Source organism: Sitophilus oryzae, unplaced genomic scaffold, assembly GCF_002938485.1.
Source record: "Sitophilus oryzae breed Bouriz unplaced genomic scaffold, Soryzae_2.0 scaffold_1515_pilon_pilon, whole genome shotgun sequence".
NCBI classification, from domain to species: Eukaryota; Metazoa; Arthropoda; class Insecta; order Coleoptera; family Curculionidae; genus Sitophilus; species Sitophilus oryzae.
The window spans coordinates 991,440-1,007,979 of record NW_022146187.1 but is presented as its reverse complement, the minus strand read 5'-3'; the positions used below and the strand labels follow the sequence as shown (position 1 = coordinate 1,007,979).

The 16,540-nt window shown below is 31.0% G+C and overlaps 1 protein-coding gene across 5 annotated transcripts; it reads left to right on the top strand.

Annotated features, from left to right (window-relative positions):
• The first annotated feature begins 32 nt into the window (after positions 1-32).
• On the top strand, positions 33-9,315 carry LOC115878488 (delta-aminolevulinic acid dehydratase). 5 transcript variants are annotated; one of them, XM_030895010.1, is made up of 7 exons: positions 33-116; positions 200-425; positions 480-627; positions 3,154-3,373; positions 3,426-3,677; positions 8,877-9,074; positions 9,132-9,315. In XM_030895010.1, exons 2-7 carry the CDS (start codon positions 289-291, stop codon positions 9,200-9,202), a joined length of 1,026 nt encoding a protein of 341 aa, XP_030750870.1. In that variant the 5' UTR covers positions 33-116; positions 200-288; the 3' UTR covers positions 9,203-9,315. The 5 variants fall into 5 exon arrangements, with proteins under 5 accessions (XP_030750870.1, XP_030750875.1, XP_030750876.1 ...); XM_030895015.1 differs by having other exon boundaries at positions 54-116; positions 270-425; XM_030895016.1 differs by having other exon boundaries at positions 66-116; positions 279-425.
• Positions 9,316-16,540: the final 7,225 nt, after the last annotated feature.

Here is a 16,540-nt window from a genome sequence, read left to right as displayed (position 1 = left end):
AGACAGTCGAAATACTAAAAAATAAAAGGCAAAATTGTCAACTTGTCAGAAACATATGATTTCATACTGACAGCTGACCGTAAACACTTGAAAAACATTTAAAAATTGAATAAAAGGTAAGTGGAAATTAATGTAACCATGATTTAACATTTATTTACTATTGCTTGTTCCGAGTTGCTTTTAACTGTTTTAACTCCAGAATATCGTCTTTCCAAGGCATTTCATAAGGGGAGTAGCTAAAAAGAGACATAGTGGTTGTGGTGGTATAGTTGTTCTAGGGAGTTAAATATGGGAGATAAATATAAAAGAATGGTCGAGAAAAAACATTATTTACATAGCAGCATATTCCATCCAACTTTACGAGATTGGCAATCGTTGAAAAGTGAACTTACACCTAGCAATTTCATGTATCCAGTTTTTATTATGTAAGTATAGGTGTTCTGATATAATTGATATACTAAATAAGTAGTACTTTTAAGAGAAAATGATAATGAAGTACAGGCCATACCAAGCATGCCCGGTATAAGTCGTTATGGTATTAATAAACTTAAGGAGCATTTGCAAAATGTTATATCAAAAGGCTTAACTTCAATTCTGGTTTTTGGTGTTATAGATTCCTTAGCAAAGGTAATTTCATGATAACTTACATATTGCCATGTTAATGAAAAAAACCCTATCTAGTGCAACAAATTATGATCTTTCTTGTTAATAAGGGACTTTTATATAACTATTAGATTTGCATTTGAACTGAAACTATATTTGATTAAATTCACAAAATAAAACAAGGTAAGATGATGTTTTTGCTTCTCACACACACATACATTTTTTTTAGTTGGTAAATAAGTACCTTAATCTTTTTAATGACACACTTGTATCTCAATTGTAGTTGAGGCATTTTTCGTTAATATGGCAGTAATGGTCTAAGGGAGTCTATTGAAATAATTTGCTTTATCGTTAAACAAGATCTTATACAGGGTTGTTCACCACATACAACACAGAGTATTGTAGCTAAACGATTAGATTTTTACAAATTCTAAGTTTTGGGTTCATTGAAGGAGTATTAGAGCTACAATTTAAAAATAATTTTACAAGATACAGAGTGTCCCTAATAAGTAAAAAATATTATAAGTAGTTGTATTTTTTTTAAATGGAACACCCTGTATATTATTCTATTTTTAGATTCTACGATTGAAATAAAGGTAAAGTTGATTAAGGTTTATCACACTTAAACCTTACCGTTTTTGAAATATTTTCAATTTTATGAAATTGCAGTAAAATTTTTAAGGTTTCATTTCTCCAAGGGTATCAAAGTTTTTAATATTAAATATTACTGAAGATTATTTATTAATTAGATATTGTGTTGCAATAATAAAAATTATACTACCTTATACAGAGTGTCCAAAAATGTATATTATATAATTACAAGCAATAACTTGTTTAATTTAAATGAAGCACCCTGTATATTTTACGTGAATCAGATGCACAATTTAATTATCCATCAAATTGTATTATACCATTTTTCCCTATCTCTTCAAATTTTCGTAGATGAAATGAAAATGCATTTTTTATTAATTAAAACGTGATTAATCACTATACCCATGGAATATTGACATTTTAGATTTTTCTAAAGCAACATATTTACAAAATGTACAGGTGGTAAAACTAATAATAATGTAAACAAGCCCATTTGTTTACAAAAAGAAATCTTTGTGAAAGAGTACCTATACCAATTAAATATACCAGCATTATTTCCGCCCAAAATTTAGTTAATTACATACTTAATTGTTTTAATTAATTAATATATATTCTAAATAAATGTGGATTTGACTCAGAAATCAATATTATAATAAGTTATGAAAATTAACGTCTCTGTTGTTAAGCATTCGTTAAAAAATGAAATAAAATTTATAAGGTGTTACTTTTTACCACACTGTCTAATACACATACAAAATTCAGTTTTTTGTATTTGGAGCAACTATTATTATTAATCAACGTAAATGTAGTTTGAATACTGGGATCATATTAATTAGCCCTCTTTAACAAAAAATATTTAAAGTTTTCTTTATTTTTTAATGAAATAAGCGAACTATATCTTTTGATAGACAATTAAATTGTACATCTGATTCTCCTAAAATATATAGGGTGTTCCATTTAAGTTATTGCCGTTTAAAGCTAGTAATCATTTAATATAAATTTTTAGACTAAATGAAGCCTTAAAATTTTTACTGCAATTTCATCAAATTGATATGAATATTTCAAAAACGGTAAGGTTTAAGCGTGATAAACTTTAATTAAATTTATCTTTATTTCACTCGTAGAATCTAAAAATAGAATAATAGGTATACAGGGTGTTCCATTTAAAAAATACAACTATATATTCTTAATTATTTGGGAGATCCTGTATCTTGTAAAAATACTTCTAAATTTAAGCTCTAATAGTCCTTCAACGAACCCAAACAATTTGTAAAAATCTAATCGTTTAGCTACAATACTCCGTGTCTTATGTGGTGAACAACCCTGTATTAATGTACCACAACTGAAGGGCCCAGGGAAAAACATGATAAGCGCCAATTTCTTAATTTTAGGGTTTTACAATATTATAGTAGGTCTAAAGGTACATTCAGGCTGAGAGCGTCGAGCGTCGCGTCGCGTTTGCGTCGCGTCCGCGTGTCGAAATGGAATCAATTCACTTAACTTAAATTAAACCGTCCAGGTAGACAGCGTCGCGTTTGGCCTTGCCCTAGCGTCCGCTGAGCGTCGGGGTTCGAGTTGAATGGGGCGGACGCGACGCTCGACGCTCTCAGCCTGAATGTACCTTAATTGCAGTGCGATTCCTTCTGGGACTGCAGTAAGCTCCGTAGCAAGAAATTTCTTGCCTAGCCTATGTTATTTTTATACAATTGATGAGTCACTAGACAGGAAATATGTTTACAGAATCGCACTGCCTAACCACATAATGTATAAGCTTTGCAGGGCAATAATCTTTTAAATCCTTTGATATATGTCTATTAAAAATTTACATACAGGGAGACAACCTGATAACAAACAGCCATCCAGTGGTTTCCTGTAATATTAGTAAAATCGCGCTTATCATGTTTTCTTCCTGGACCCTTTAACTATAATTACTTCAATTTTAAATTTCTAAATTAATAGGATGAACAGGCTACAAATGCCGACAGTTCTCAAAATCCCGTAATAAAAGCATTACCCAAACTGCGAGCGTGGTTCCCTAATCTTGTTATAGCTTGCGATGTTTGTTTATGTCCTTACAGCAGTCATGGGCATTGTGCGATTTTAAGTGAAAATGGCACTATCGATAATCCAAAAAGTATTAAAAGAATTGCCGATATCGCCTTATCATATGCCAAAGCAGGTATCATAGTACTTGATCTATTAGGTAATTTTTTAATGTAATTAATATTTAGGTGCTCATATTGTGGCACCATCTGACATGATGGATGGAAGAATAGGGGCAATTAAAACATTATTAATAGAAAATAATCTTCAAAATAACGTGGCGGTGCTCTCTTACACTTGCAAATTCGCATCGAATTTTTATGGACCTTTCAGAGATGCTGCTAAATCAAAACCATCATTTGGTGATCGAAAATGTTATCAATTACCTCCAGCAGGGGAGGGCGTTGCAATTAGAGCTGCAGCCAGAGATGTTGAAGAAGGTATGATCGTTGATTGAAAGAATTGGGAAGATACGCAACCTAATGGACGAATTCGTGACGAGGCTGATTTGATTTCACCCATAGATAAAAGAAAATAATCTACTATTAAGATAGATATGAAACTTAATAGTAAAACTTTGGGTCAAAGCGCCCCTCCGTGTTTTTAGTAGAGACTACGTTTAACCCAGCACCTTCGCCTTTTTTGCTGTAAATATTTTTTATGTTTATATTTGAATTCAAAGGATTTATTTTTAAAGTTACACTGATATATTAGTATATCAGAGTAACTTTAATAAAACATAAGAATATATATATTTTACAGTTTATTTTTTTATATATTTTACAGAGTTTCATATAAATGGTCGTAAGTTGACTGGCTGTCTAATGAATAGACCGAGATTTATATATTTTAAAGCGAACGAAAAAAAATGAAACAACGAATACATACCATATATTTTTCGTTTATCTAAGATACATACCTTATTGTCTTTTGGAAACACGTGCAGTTTTGTTAGTTTCTTTGCAAGATGCAACACAACAAGAAAACACCTATGATATTTAAAATTTAGATAGATAGAAAATTAAAAAACAAACTGGTATTGGCAGACGCAGGCCCAAATTCAATAAAAATCAAAATTTTTCCTGCGAAAATCGGGCGTTTTTTTACTGAAAAGGTATTTTTTGATTTATCAGCAATCATTGTCAAGTTGACAATATACAGGGTATTTTCTAATTAGTCTAAAAAAATTGTGGTATGATTCCTCATGTGTTCTTAAAACAATTTTTATATAACCGTTGGATCTAAAGTACTTCCTTTCTGATATACAGGGTGTTAAAAATTAAAAAAAAAAACGATTTTTTTGCTTAACATAAATGGTATACAAAAAAAAATCGTGGGTGTTTGGGAAGGCTTGAAAGGAAACAATGTTTTTGCGGCGTTTGAATCGCCATGAATGTTTGTAGGCATAATGTGGATTAATATATGTTTTGGTGCCTGAAGAAGCGACGATAAAGTCGCGAAACGTCGCAAAAACATTGTTTCCTTTCAGGCCTTCCCAAACACCCACGATTTTTTTTTTCTGCGTATTACCTACTGGGAACTAACAATAATCATAATAAATGGTACACCACTGGTTTTTTAAGGAAAATATATTTTTTTCTTGACTGGCCACATCCTTTTTCAACAAAATTGATCTTTTGAGTTTTTCTTGTTCATCAAACGGTTGTCGAGAAAAAAATAAATATACTTATTAAGAGCCCGCCTTAATCCGTTTTCTAACGATTTTTTATTTTTTAGATTAATTAGGAAACACTCTGTATATACATATCACAGGCAACCAAATAAACTAGTAACCTCTAAAAATTATTTTTCCTACCACTAGCGACATACCGTGTTTTTAGTATGTACTAAATTATTTTATCAAAATTTCACCATATAAGTTTCCAGGCAATGATTTCACCTTACGTTTCAAGTGCTGTACGGTGGAGACACCAATCCTTCTGCGGCCAACGCATAAAACACTTATTTTCTCTAATGGTGGGTTCATACACCCAAATAAAATAAAATAAGAATAAAATAAAATAAGAAATAAGGAATTCTTATTTGTGTGCGTTCATACAGTCAAATAAAATAAAATAAGAAATATATATTTGCTCATGCGCAGTACGATGACGCTGGATAAAAGTTAACTTTTACGATTGTTTATAGTAATTTTACTATTTATAGTATATTTATTTATTCGTTGCCTACTATATTATACATTTTACTTATGTGAAATTATAAAATAAATTAAATCCAAACTGAAAATATTTGTAGGTTAGAATTAAGCGTGCGCAAAGCCGTTTTCACATAAAATAAAACAAGAAGTTAAAAGATAAAGACTTCTTATTTTATTTGTTATTTTATTTGGCTGTATGAACGCATGTACGGTATCCCATATAACCAACTTTCTTATTTTATTTTATTTTATTCTTATTTTATTTTATTTGGCTGTATGAACCCACCATAACTCGGCCAGCGAAGGCATATCGAAGACGGCGTGGAACTGAAAGCGACAGTGTTGCCATATTTAAAATGTGTAATATCTGTAATACTTTTGACGAAAATATTTTCACATGAAAAATTCGGGTTTATGTATTGAAAATTTATTTGTGTTATACATAGAATAAACAATAAAAATAAAAATAAAAATTCTTTTATAGGTACTAAATATGTCGTATGATCGAAAAAAGTCATTTAGTTGGCTTGGAAATGACGATTATTGACATTTTCCATAATTTTTTACATATGAGGTAACAGCGACCTTCATTCTAATTAATATACTAAATAAGTAGTACTTTTTAGAAAAAAGGATGACAAAGTACAGGCCATTGCTACATAAATCGTTATAGTGTTAATAAACTTAGGAGCATTTGCACATTGTTATTTAGAAGCATTTGCACATTGTTACTTAGAAGCATTTGCGCATTTGCAACAATTGTTATATCAAAAGGCTTAACTTCAATTCTGGTTTTTGGCATTATAAATTCCTTAGCAAAGAATTTTATGATAATTTACATATCTAATCTGCCATGTTAATGAAAAACCCCTATCTGATGCAACAAGTTGTGCTCTTTCTTGTTAATATTTGTAAATAGGGTACTTTTTTTATAACTATTAGATATTAGATTTGTACTTGAGCTAGCGAGATAACAGCGATCTTCCAAGCCAACTCTGACGCCGTTCTTTGTTTAATGATAGAAAAGCCGTATTATATTAACGTACTGTACCCAAAATCCGTATATGTACGGATTTATCAGTAGTTCTGGCAACACTGTCTCTGGACACAACTTACTCTGTCGACTGAATGCAGAACTACTGTATAGTTTATCTGCGTAAACGGCTAGCAATTAGCAGCGGCGCAGAGCTTAACTAAATCTTTGACAGGCTGACGGTAAGCACATTTACAATACCTCCTATGTGACACCGATTACTCGTCTCTACCAGTTAGGAATTGCACTGCGCATCAAAGTGCACTCCAATCTCTCATCGGCAAGACAAAAAAAAGTGCAGAAGTTGGCCGCGGGAACCTTGCTAAACGTATTTATTTATTAACAACACTTTTCTTGTGTAGGTATGAACTTAACCTAGTAGATACTGTAATTTAGGTTGTAGTTAATACCGTATCCGAGAAAAAAAACGAAAATAAACAAAGATGAACCAACAAACCAAAACATATCTAACCAAAGCAATCAAAACATGCTGTAAGCTAAAACGCGTGTGCTTACGAATTCCAATTGCCGAGTACTTTTCAAATCTTCCTATATTTTACAACGTTTTATAAATAAATGAAAATTTCCGCAAGAAGTTTTTTTGCGTGTCTACGTTTAGAAAAATTTGTAAAATGAAAAACAGAAACGTATTTTCATGTACAGGGTGGGGAAACACCCTTTTCTATTGGAGATAGACAAAAACTAATATCGGTGTCTCGAGCTCAATTTTTGTCAAAAACATGATGGTGAAAACCGCATATCGATATCTGTTACCGTTTCGGAGTTACGGGGTGTTTTTCAAAAATATGCATTTTTAACAAATCGCTGTAACTTTTTTGCTATGGAAAATGTTGTATTTTTATGTAAACATTTCCAAAGTACCTTTTTACGTAGAATTTAATGATTTAAGTATAATTTTTTTTAAATTAATAATTTAAGAATTATCATCAGAAAATTTGATTTTTTATATGGGACACCTTGTATATTTTTAATTTATTGAAAATAATTTAAAATTACCTTTCCAAAAATATAACACGCTTGATATTTTGCCCCATTTCTTTTCGAGATATAGAGTATATAAAAATTCGCCCGCTTTAAATAAGTAGGCTTTGAACGGCACCGGCTGTAATGCAAAAAAATTCTAGCTGTGAGCATCAATTAAAACGAAAATAATATTTGCTATGAGAGATGCAGAATTTTATAACAATTTAAAATATATTTAACCAACATCAACATATTTAAACTATATCTAATAACAATAAAAATAAATAGCAAACCAAGACATGAGATTTTGCTACAGGTGTTCGACATATCGACCGTCTTCTGTTATGGACAGACGGGGCAGTTTTTGAACATTTCTCGCGGAATTCATTAATTCAGTGGGGGTGAAAGATACCCTTTCATAACTGCTAAGTCTTTCTAATTCTTGTCTAGATTATATGGAAGAATAAGGAACCTTTATTCTTCCGCAAATATATCCATAGGATTAGATCCATGGGCACTAGTCAGGCGGCCTCGACGGCCAACGGCTGGGATCTTGGTTAGCTATTCAATTATTCTTGAAATTGGCTGCAAAAATTTGCTGATAACTTCAGCGTTCAGAGGCGGTGCATCGTCTTGCTGGAAAAATATGCTTTCGAGTTCCATTAAGGACATATCATCAATAAGGGGTCCAAAGCCTACTAGTTAAAAGTGGCGAACTTTTAAAAATTCTGTATTTCGAAGGGGATTATAACAAAATATCAAGTGTGCTATATTTTTGGAAAGGTAATTTTAAATTCTTTTCAGTTAATTAAAAATATAGAGGGTGTCCCAAATAAAAAAATCAATTTTCTGTTGATAACTCTTAAATTATTAATTTTAAAAAAATTATACTTAAACCATTAAATTTTACGTAAAAAGGTGCTTTGGAAATGTTTTCATAGAAATACAAAGTTTTCCATGGCAAAAAAGTTACAGCGATTTGTTAAAAATGCACATTTTTGAAAAACACCCAGTAACTCCGAAACGGTAACAGATATTGATGTGCGGTTTTCACCATCATGTTTTTGATGAAAATTGAGCTTCAGACACCGATATTAGTTTTCGTCTAACTCCTATAGAAAAGGGTGTTTCCATTTAAAAGCGTCGAATTTGACCCACCCTGTACACTTTTTGCACTGTAGGAATATGTACCCAGTACCCAGCTTTAAGGCACACGTGATCGCCTTGCCCGATTAGGGATTGGAGTGCATTTTGCTGCAGTGCAATTCCTAACTGGTAGAAACACACAATCCGTGTCACATATAGGAGGCATTGTAAATGTGCTGACGGTAACGCCAGCTACATCTTGGGCAGGTTTTGTGGCACGAAATCGCCCACAAGGTTGCGTATCTTATTTCTTCAATCAACGATATGATACAAAATTGCCCAGTTGTTTGCTTTAAAATAACCCTAAATCTTTTATAGGAGCTGATATGCTAATGATAAAACCTATAATGGCTTATATGGATGTCTTAAAACAAGTTAATGATAAGTATCCAGAATATCCTATGTTTGTTTATCAAGTATCTGGGGAATACTCGATGATTTATAATGCTGCAGAAAAGGGTATATTTGATCTTAAAGCAGCATTGTTGGAGATATTACAGTCTTATAGAAGAGCTGGTAAAATAGTTATTTTAAAAAGTTTGTAATAACATTTTTTTTTAATTGAACTTTTAGGTGCGGACATAATAATAACATATTACACACCTCTTATATTGGAATGGATACAATTGAAACACAAATTGTAATTGTTTGTCAAGGAAGATTAGGGAATAAGTATTGGAATTGGTGAAATATAGTTACTAGACGTTTTTATAAAGATGCAAACTTGTCAATAAATATTTATTAAAAAATATATCCTTAATAAAATAATTATATATAATATTAACTGACAATAAACATAATTAAGACGATAAATTTGACATAAATATCACAATTTACATTTTTGCAAAAAAAAAGAAATTAAAAAGAATAGATATTTAATATAAATAACAATATAATATAAGATATATTAAATAAAAAAAGTTTGCCAGCCTTGGAATTATGCAGTATCTGTATATAAATATATCAACTTTAATTCGTAAACTCAGTTTACTATAAACTTTAGTATTTTACTATTAATCTTCTTATACAGGGTCAAAGAGTTGTTTTTACCCTATCATTAAAACACCCTCTGTAATAATGTCGTGAGCAAATTTTCCTAAAACATTATTTTTCGGTCAGAACTTTGAATAAGAAGACTAAGGAAGGAGCATAATGCTATCCATGTATTCATGCATGATGGGCAGAAAAAGGACTCTATGGTGGGGGTCCTTGACAGTTCTGTTAGACGATTCATTTGACATATTTGAATTTGATTTGAAATTTTGTGGATTTGTCAGTCTTTACGGAGCTTATTTTATGTTATTTATTATTTATTCTACTACTGATAGTTGTATAAAGGTAATAAATCTATATGGAAATTGTGGCAGAACTTAAATTAACAGTGACACTATCGCGATTTATCGAAAAAGACTCTAAAATGGTTGTGTAGCGTGCGGTAGATCTCGGCGAAAATCGAGTGAAATAATGGAACAACTTTTCGCTAGTAAGTGACTATATAATATACATACGTGTAGTAAACCGATCATTTATGAAATTCACTAAATTAACTAATTATATATTTTTTCTTGCATTTTTGCTTTTATTTACTACTTGTCAAAGATTAGATGTCAAAGAATTTAGATACGTCAATTTGACTTACTGCTTCAGTAGCGTATCGGATGTTTGTGTTAATAAATGATTATTAAAACTTATCTATTTTTATTGGAATAATATGTGTTTATAACAATTTTAATAACTACCAACATTTATTCACAACGTAAAATAAAAAAAATATTGAGTCTACCCCACGTCTACCCTACATCATAGTTTTACATTTTTTAAATAAAATTAGAACGGCACTGATAAACCGGAATTTAAGTCGGCCATATTTGAGTCCCATCCCGGTGGACCTAAGATTTTTGGTATGCTCCTTCCTTAGTCTTCTTATTCAAAGGGTCAGAACCATATCTCCCAAATATTTTGTTTTTTAACTCATGTCAACACATGCCATTAATTTTTAAGATCAAAACGAACTTGCCACAAACATTTTGCAATTTCTTCAATTATCGTTACTTTTTAATGTTATTACTGACTGCATTAAAATTTGCAGTTATACAATATAATATTTTTTTAATTAACTTTTGATATGATAGTACAGAAAATACATTGAGCCGGCCATCACAATTTATTAAAATTTTAAACTGTATATGTAAATTATTGTGTCATGTGGGTGATATTGTATGAGTATAATTTTAAGTTAAATGTTATGTGTTATCACCTGTCATTTTATGCACCCATGTTTTAATACAAGTTTGACGAAGGAAATGTACGTTTTGTGGCTTTGAAAAAGGTTAAAACTGGACCGAAACGTTAGTTATATAATAAACACTTCCTAAACCCAGAAAAAGTTTAATATTGACCAAAAGCCAAGAACCCTATAAATAAACAATATAATATTTAAACATAGCAAATATGTTAAAACACATCTTTCTATTTTAACATATTGTAACAATTTTGAAATGTACGACCTATGTCTTGCATAAGAAATTAAAAGTAATAGAAATAGTAATGTAATTGTATACTTTTTTATTATGTAAAAATATTTTGAAAATAATAATTTTTACCAAAAAAGGTTACTTTAGATAGGCCAAAGGTAATATTAAATTTCTGCCTAAGCAATATTTGAAACAACTTGTATTTAAACTTACAAGACATAATTCACTTCTTAAACACCTTTTTGATGCAAAATTCCAAGACCGTCTCTATTTTTCTTTACTGTATCTCGGTTTAAATAAATGAAAAATACATACTTCATGCCACAACAAGCAAAATTTAAACTAAATAATATAACCGACCCACAAATAGAAAATATAGTACAGTTTATGTATTTGTTATTGGGCCAGGCCTATAGACTATTTCAAACCAAGATTCAGTCTGTTCAAAATTTTTGGAGAGCGAGTATAAACTTGTTCACGAGATTCACTTGAGGATGGTCAGGACGGAAATACAGAGAATATAAAATTAATTCGCACGCATACAACATTTACAGTTTAAAATACAAAGTTCTATTAAGTATATTTAATTTAGTATTATTAATAATAAAAGCACCAGCGATGGATGTTTTGATTTATTCCTCAAAAATTATTTTAGAGTAAGATCCCAGAGCGATCAGACATAACTTTTCACAAGGATGAAACCTTAGGCTCTCAGTAGTACCACAGATTAGGTATACTATATGTATACAGATAAAAATCTTGTCCCTAATTCGTGGTACGAAAATTGTTTTTTTATGACGATGAGCAAACGAGTAAAATTTCCTGTGCACAAAAATAAAGTCGCGTTTAAACAGCGTAAAACTGTGCCGGTCAGGCGCTGTGCACAATTTTAGAGGCCATAAGGGGGCGTGCTATGTGCGCAAAAAAGTAACCTGACTAGTGCGCGACTCCGAAAATTGGAACCACGAAAAACAATGCTTTTGACGATAAGTTTATAATCTGTATAATTTGCGGTAGTACTCTCATGTGCTTTGAATACCGGAGTGTTTGTGGGGTTCGCCCCGTGACACCTTGGCCGATACCAGGTGAGAAAAGTAACTAAAAGAAATAAATGAACTTTACTTTATGTCTGATTTTTACATATGTTATTAAGACAGCTATTATAAAGTTATATTTAGACAGATTGTAATGACCAAACATCCTCTAAACACAGAAATTATTCAGCCGGTACATTGAGCGCGGGAGAACTATGCGTTTCCGAGTAAAGTATTTAAATATTTTAAAAATACTTACTGCTTTCGATTTAATATTTTTGTATCTCTATTTAAATAAGATTAGTTGTAAAAGTGAAAAACATACTTATGGAGCCGATCGGCCGACTATTTGATTGCATGTGAACACGGCTCCATAAGAATTATATTGGTTACAAATCTGCAATTAAATAGTCGGCCGACTAAGAATTGCATGTCACGCCCAGGTTTATTTTCCAATATTTCCTTTTACAGTAACCAAACTATTTAAAAACATAAGTCAGAGAATTCAAGGTGTCTTGTTTTTCAAATTAATATTTTTTTTAGAAAATATGCGATAATTGATTTCAGTAGTTTATATGCAATAAATTAATTTACTTTAATAATTATTAATTATTACTTTAATAAAAAAGCTCATCTTATTTATATAGAGATGCAAAAATATTAAATCGAAAGCAGTAAGTATTTTTAAAATATTTAAATACCTTACTGGGAAGCGCATAGTTCTCCCGCGCTCATAGTCAATACTCACGGCTAAATAATTTTTGTGTTTAGAGGATGTTTGGTCATTACATCTGTCTGACTGATTAAATATAACTTTATAATAGCTGTCTTAATAACATATATGTAAAAATCAGACATGTAAAAATAAGTAAAATTCATTTATTTCTTTTAGTTACCTTTCTCACCTCGTGAATGGGAAACAGCTCAGCCAAAAAGTGTGTAACAAGAGGCACGCCACACAAGGAGGGGTATTATCACTTCTGCTGTGGCTGATTGTAATGAACCCGATCCTGACCTCTCTGGCAATGAAGGGAATTAGGATAAAGGCATATGCAGACGACGTGGTAATATTGATCGTTGGCAAAGACTTGCAGACGATCAGTGACATCATGGAATCTGCTCTGAAGAAGTTAACGGAATGGGCAAAAAGGAATGGTTTGGGCATCAATCCAGACAAAACCGAACTCATTCTGTTTACAAGAAAATACAAGATACCCAAGTTCACGCTACCAAAGCTGGAAGGGAAGACACTTCTTGTACTTGCTAAGGAGACAAAATATTTAGGAATCATTCTGGACTCGAAGCTTTCCTGGAAAAGGAACACGGAGGAAAGGATAATAAAGGGAATAAATGCATTCTATGCATGTAAAAAACTATTTGGAAAGAGATGGGGTCTACAACCGTACATTATACACTGGATATGATGCTATAGTTAGACCAATAGAAAAAGCCTCACAAAAGTACAGCGATTAGCAGCTCTAGGTACAACTGGAGCAAGGAACAACACAGCGCAAGCTGCGCTAGAAGCAATTCTGGACTTGCAATCAATCGATTGGCTCGTGAAGGATCTGGCCGCTAAGTGTGCCCTAAGATTAAGGGAATCCAATCTGTGGAACCAGACCAACTACGGTAACTCGATATTGCCAGTGATAGGGAAAATCATGGTGAACACGAGTCCACATCTGCTAGACCAGAAGACGGACTATATGCTCACCAAACATGATTTTGGAGAAAAGATAAGGATTCGCATCCCGACAAGAGAAGAATGGGAAACACATAAGTACTACTGAGAGCCTAAAGTTTCATCCTTGTGAAAATGAGTTATGTCTGATCGCTCTGGGATCTTGGACTATTCGGAGACAAACGTGTTATAAGTGAGATTCGTTCCTTGACCGTAGGTATTCTTTTATAAAAAAAACTAAAAAAGTGTATCACAACCGTTTGTTCATATTATTAACATTATTTACCTATGTATTGTTAGAGGCAGCCATACTGTGAAGTGATATTCAAAATTAATGGCAATATTTCTTCTAGGAATATTTTCGTACAAATTAAATGTCCTTTATTTCAACCTTGATAAGTAATTTAATAACTATAAAAACTAATTCTGAGTATCGATTTTTGTAATAATTTCCAAAAAAAATTATTCAATATAAAAAAATAATTCAATTCATCATATAACAAAACTAATAAAAACCACTATGAAGGTTAAAAAGTTCCTAAACTGTATACACAATGCAATTCTGTCGTATCTATATGTGTATCATTATAATATCATTGGCAATAGTAATGTCTAGCCATTGTGTATGATTAAGTCAATATTTAAATTTTTAATTATATTGAAATTATAATACTTTGTGTGACATAAAAAATAAAATGTATTTTAAAATTGATTTGTAAAACTTTAAAATTTCCCGGTCACACGCTAGACTAAAAAAATTAAAATTTTATTTTATTTGGTTCTTATACAAATACATATAATTCTTGGGTGTAGAAGTTTCATTTTTATTTCGATTTTTTCCAAATAATCCCTGAAGTAACGTCAATATTTGGATGAAAATTGGTGTCTGGAAGTTTTTTGACATGAGAAATTTGGGATTTTGATGTCAATATGACTCCTATTCGTAGGGGGCGCCACCTACATGTGTTTAAACTCTTTTGAAGAGTAATAATTTTTCGTCTGTACCCGTATAAAACCACCGAGTGAAAAAATATACATTTCTTTGACTTTTTAATTAAAAATGTTTTTTTTTCTTTGGTAAAAATCGATACGTGCAACAGTTCTCAAGATATTTAGAATGGAAATAGTCAATACATGTCATTATTGACAAAAAATATTTTTTATTTTTTTAATTAATCATAAATTTTTCTTCGCAAAAATTATGATAAATCGGTTTTTGTTGAACTTTTGACACAAAAACATTTCAAATTTATGATTTAGTTTAATAACTATTTAGTCAACGTGTTTAATTTATATTAATGATGACAGGTATTGATAATTTCGATTCCAAATATCTCGAGAACCATTACTCATACTTTTACCAAGAGACCTTTTTTACGTTAAAAACGTCGTAAATGTATATTTTTTTACTCGGTAGTTTTATATAGGTATGGACGAAAAGTTATTACTGTTCAAACCAGTTAAAAAATGTGTAGGTGGCGCCCTCTACAAGTAGGAGCCATATTGACATCAAAATCAAATTTCTCATGTCAAAAAACTCCCAGACACTAATTTTCATCTAAATATTGACGTTACTTCATAAATTATTTGGAAAAAATCGAAATAAAAATGGAATTTCTACACCCTGTGTCTCCGAAACTAAGCAGTTTCGGATATACTTTCATACGAACTTTTTTACTTATTTTTATCTGCAGAATATTCTGCCGAAGTTTCCGGAATACAGTTCGGACCACTCTGTATATCATGATTGATTGACGTATTCAGTTAGTCTGGGTCACTTCCTGTTTCACCGGAAATTACTACTTCTGATTTTTAAGTGAAAAGATTTGATTTTTAAGTGAAAAAATAATTTTAAATTTCAATCTTGATGTACCATGGCTGTGTTAAAGCCACTAATTTTTAATCATGGAGCCTTGCAAAAATTTATTAGATCGTCTACTGTTTTTTCGAGACTTTTCTTTTATCGAGGCCTACTTATTAAAAACGCTATTATGCATATGGCAAATTCCAACGTTCCATTCATTTAAAATTATAATACGGGGTTCATAACAACAATTTGATTCGAAATACCAAGTGGTATGAAATTATTCGTTATAATAACGTGAAAATGCTTTTTACGTTCTTTTTTTACACCACATACCATTTTAAAAAATTGAAATATGATTAAAAATACGTTTTGAGCTTCTTTTAACTGGCCAGGAAAAGACACGAAAAACATTAAACGATGAAATCTATTTTTATAAGACTCCTTGATTATAAAAAAATAATAGTTTTAATTTGAAAACTGTCAAAACTTTCAACTGTTGATATGAGATGTCATTCTATTCAGAATATTATTTCATATAGAATAAAGTTAAAAAATACCGAGGGTACCATTTAAAAATCAAAAGTTATAGTTTTTTTGTTGAAACAGACAGTGACCAAAAATAATTAAAAATGTCAATCAATTCTGATTTATGTCATATACTAATGCAACCAAATTTCTTTTTTTTCAAACGTTACAAAAGTATTAATTTTTGCGACGTGATTGACAATATAAAAAAGTAATTTTAACGCCTATGCATAAAAGTACGAAAATACAAACGAAAATATATTATTAAACTGACATAAAGTGCCAAATTCAACGAGCGTAACCATAGTTTCTCGATATATAATTACATACAAGGTATAACTTTTATATCTTTTTACAATATTTCGAATGTTTGAAATTGTTTAAAAACTTATTTGTGGCGTTTGAAAAAAATAACATGTTCTATTCGGAGTAAAAATGACTTTTTGTGCCTCGGCTGTATG

Coding starts and splice junctions, on each gene's coding strand:
- LOC115878488 (XM_030895010.1), top strand. CDS start 289: ATGGGAGATAAATATAAAAGAATGGTCGAGAAAAAACATTATTTACAT. Junction 426..479: donor ATGTATCCAGTTTTTATTAT/GTAAGTATAGGT, acceptor AGTACTTTTAAG/AGAAAATGATAATGAAGTAC. Junction 3,678..8,876: donor AGCCAGAGATGTTGAAGAAG/GTATGATCGTTG, acceptor AATCTTTTATAG/GAGCTGATATGCTAATGATA.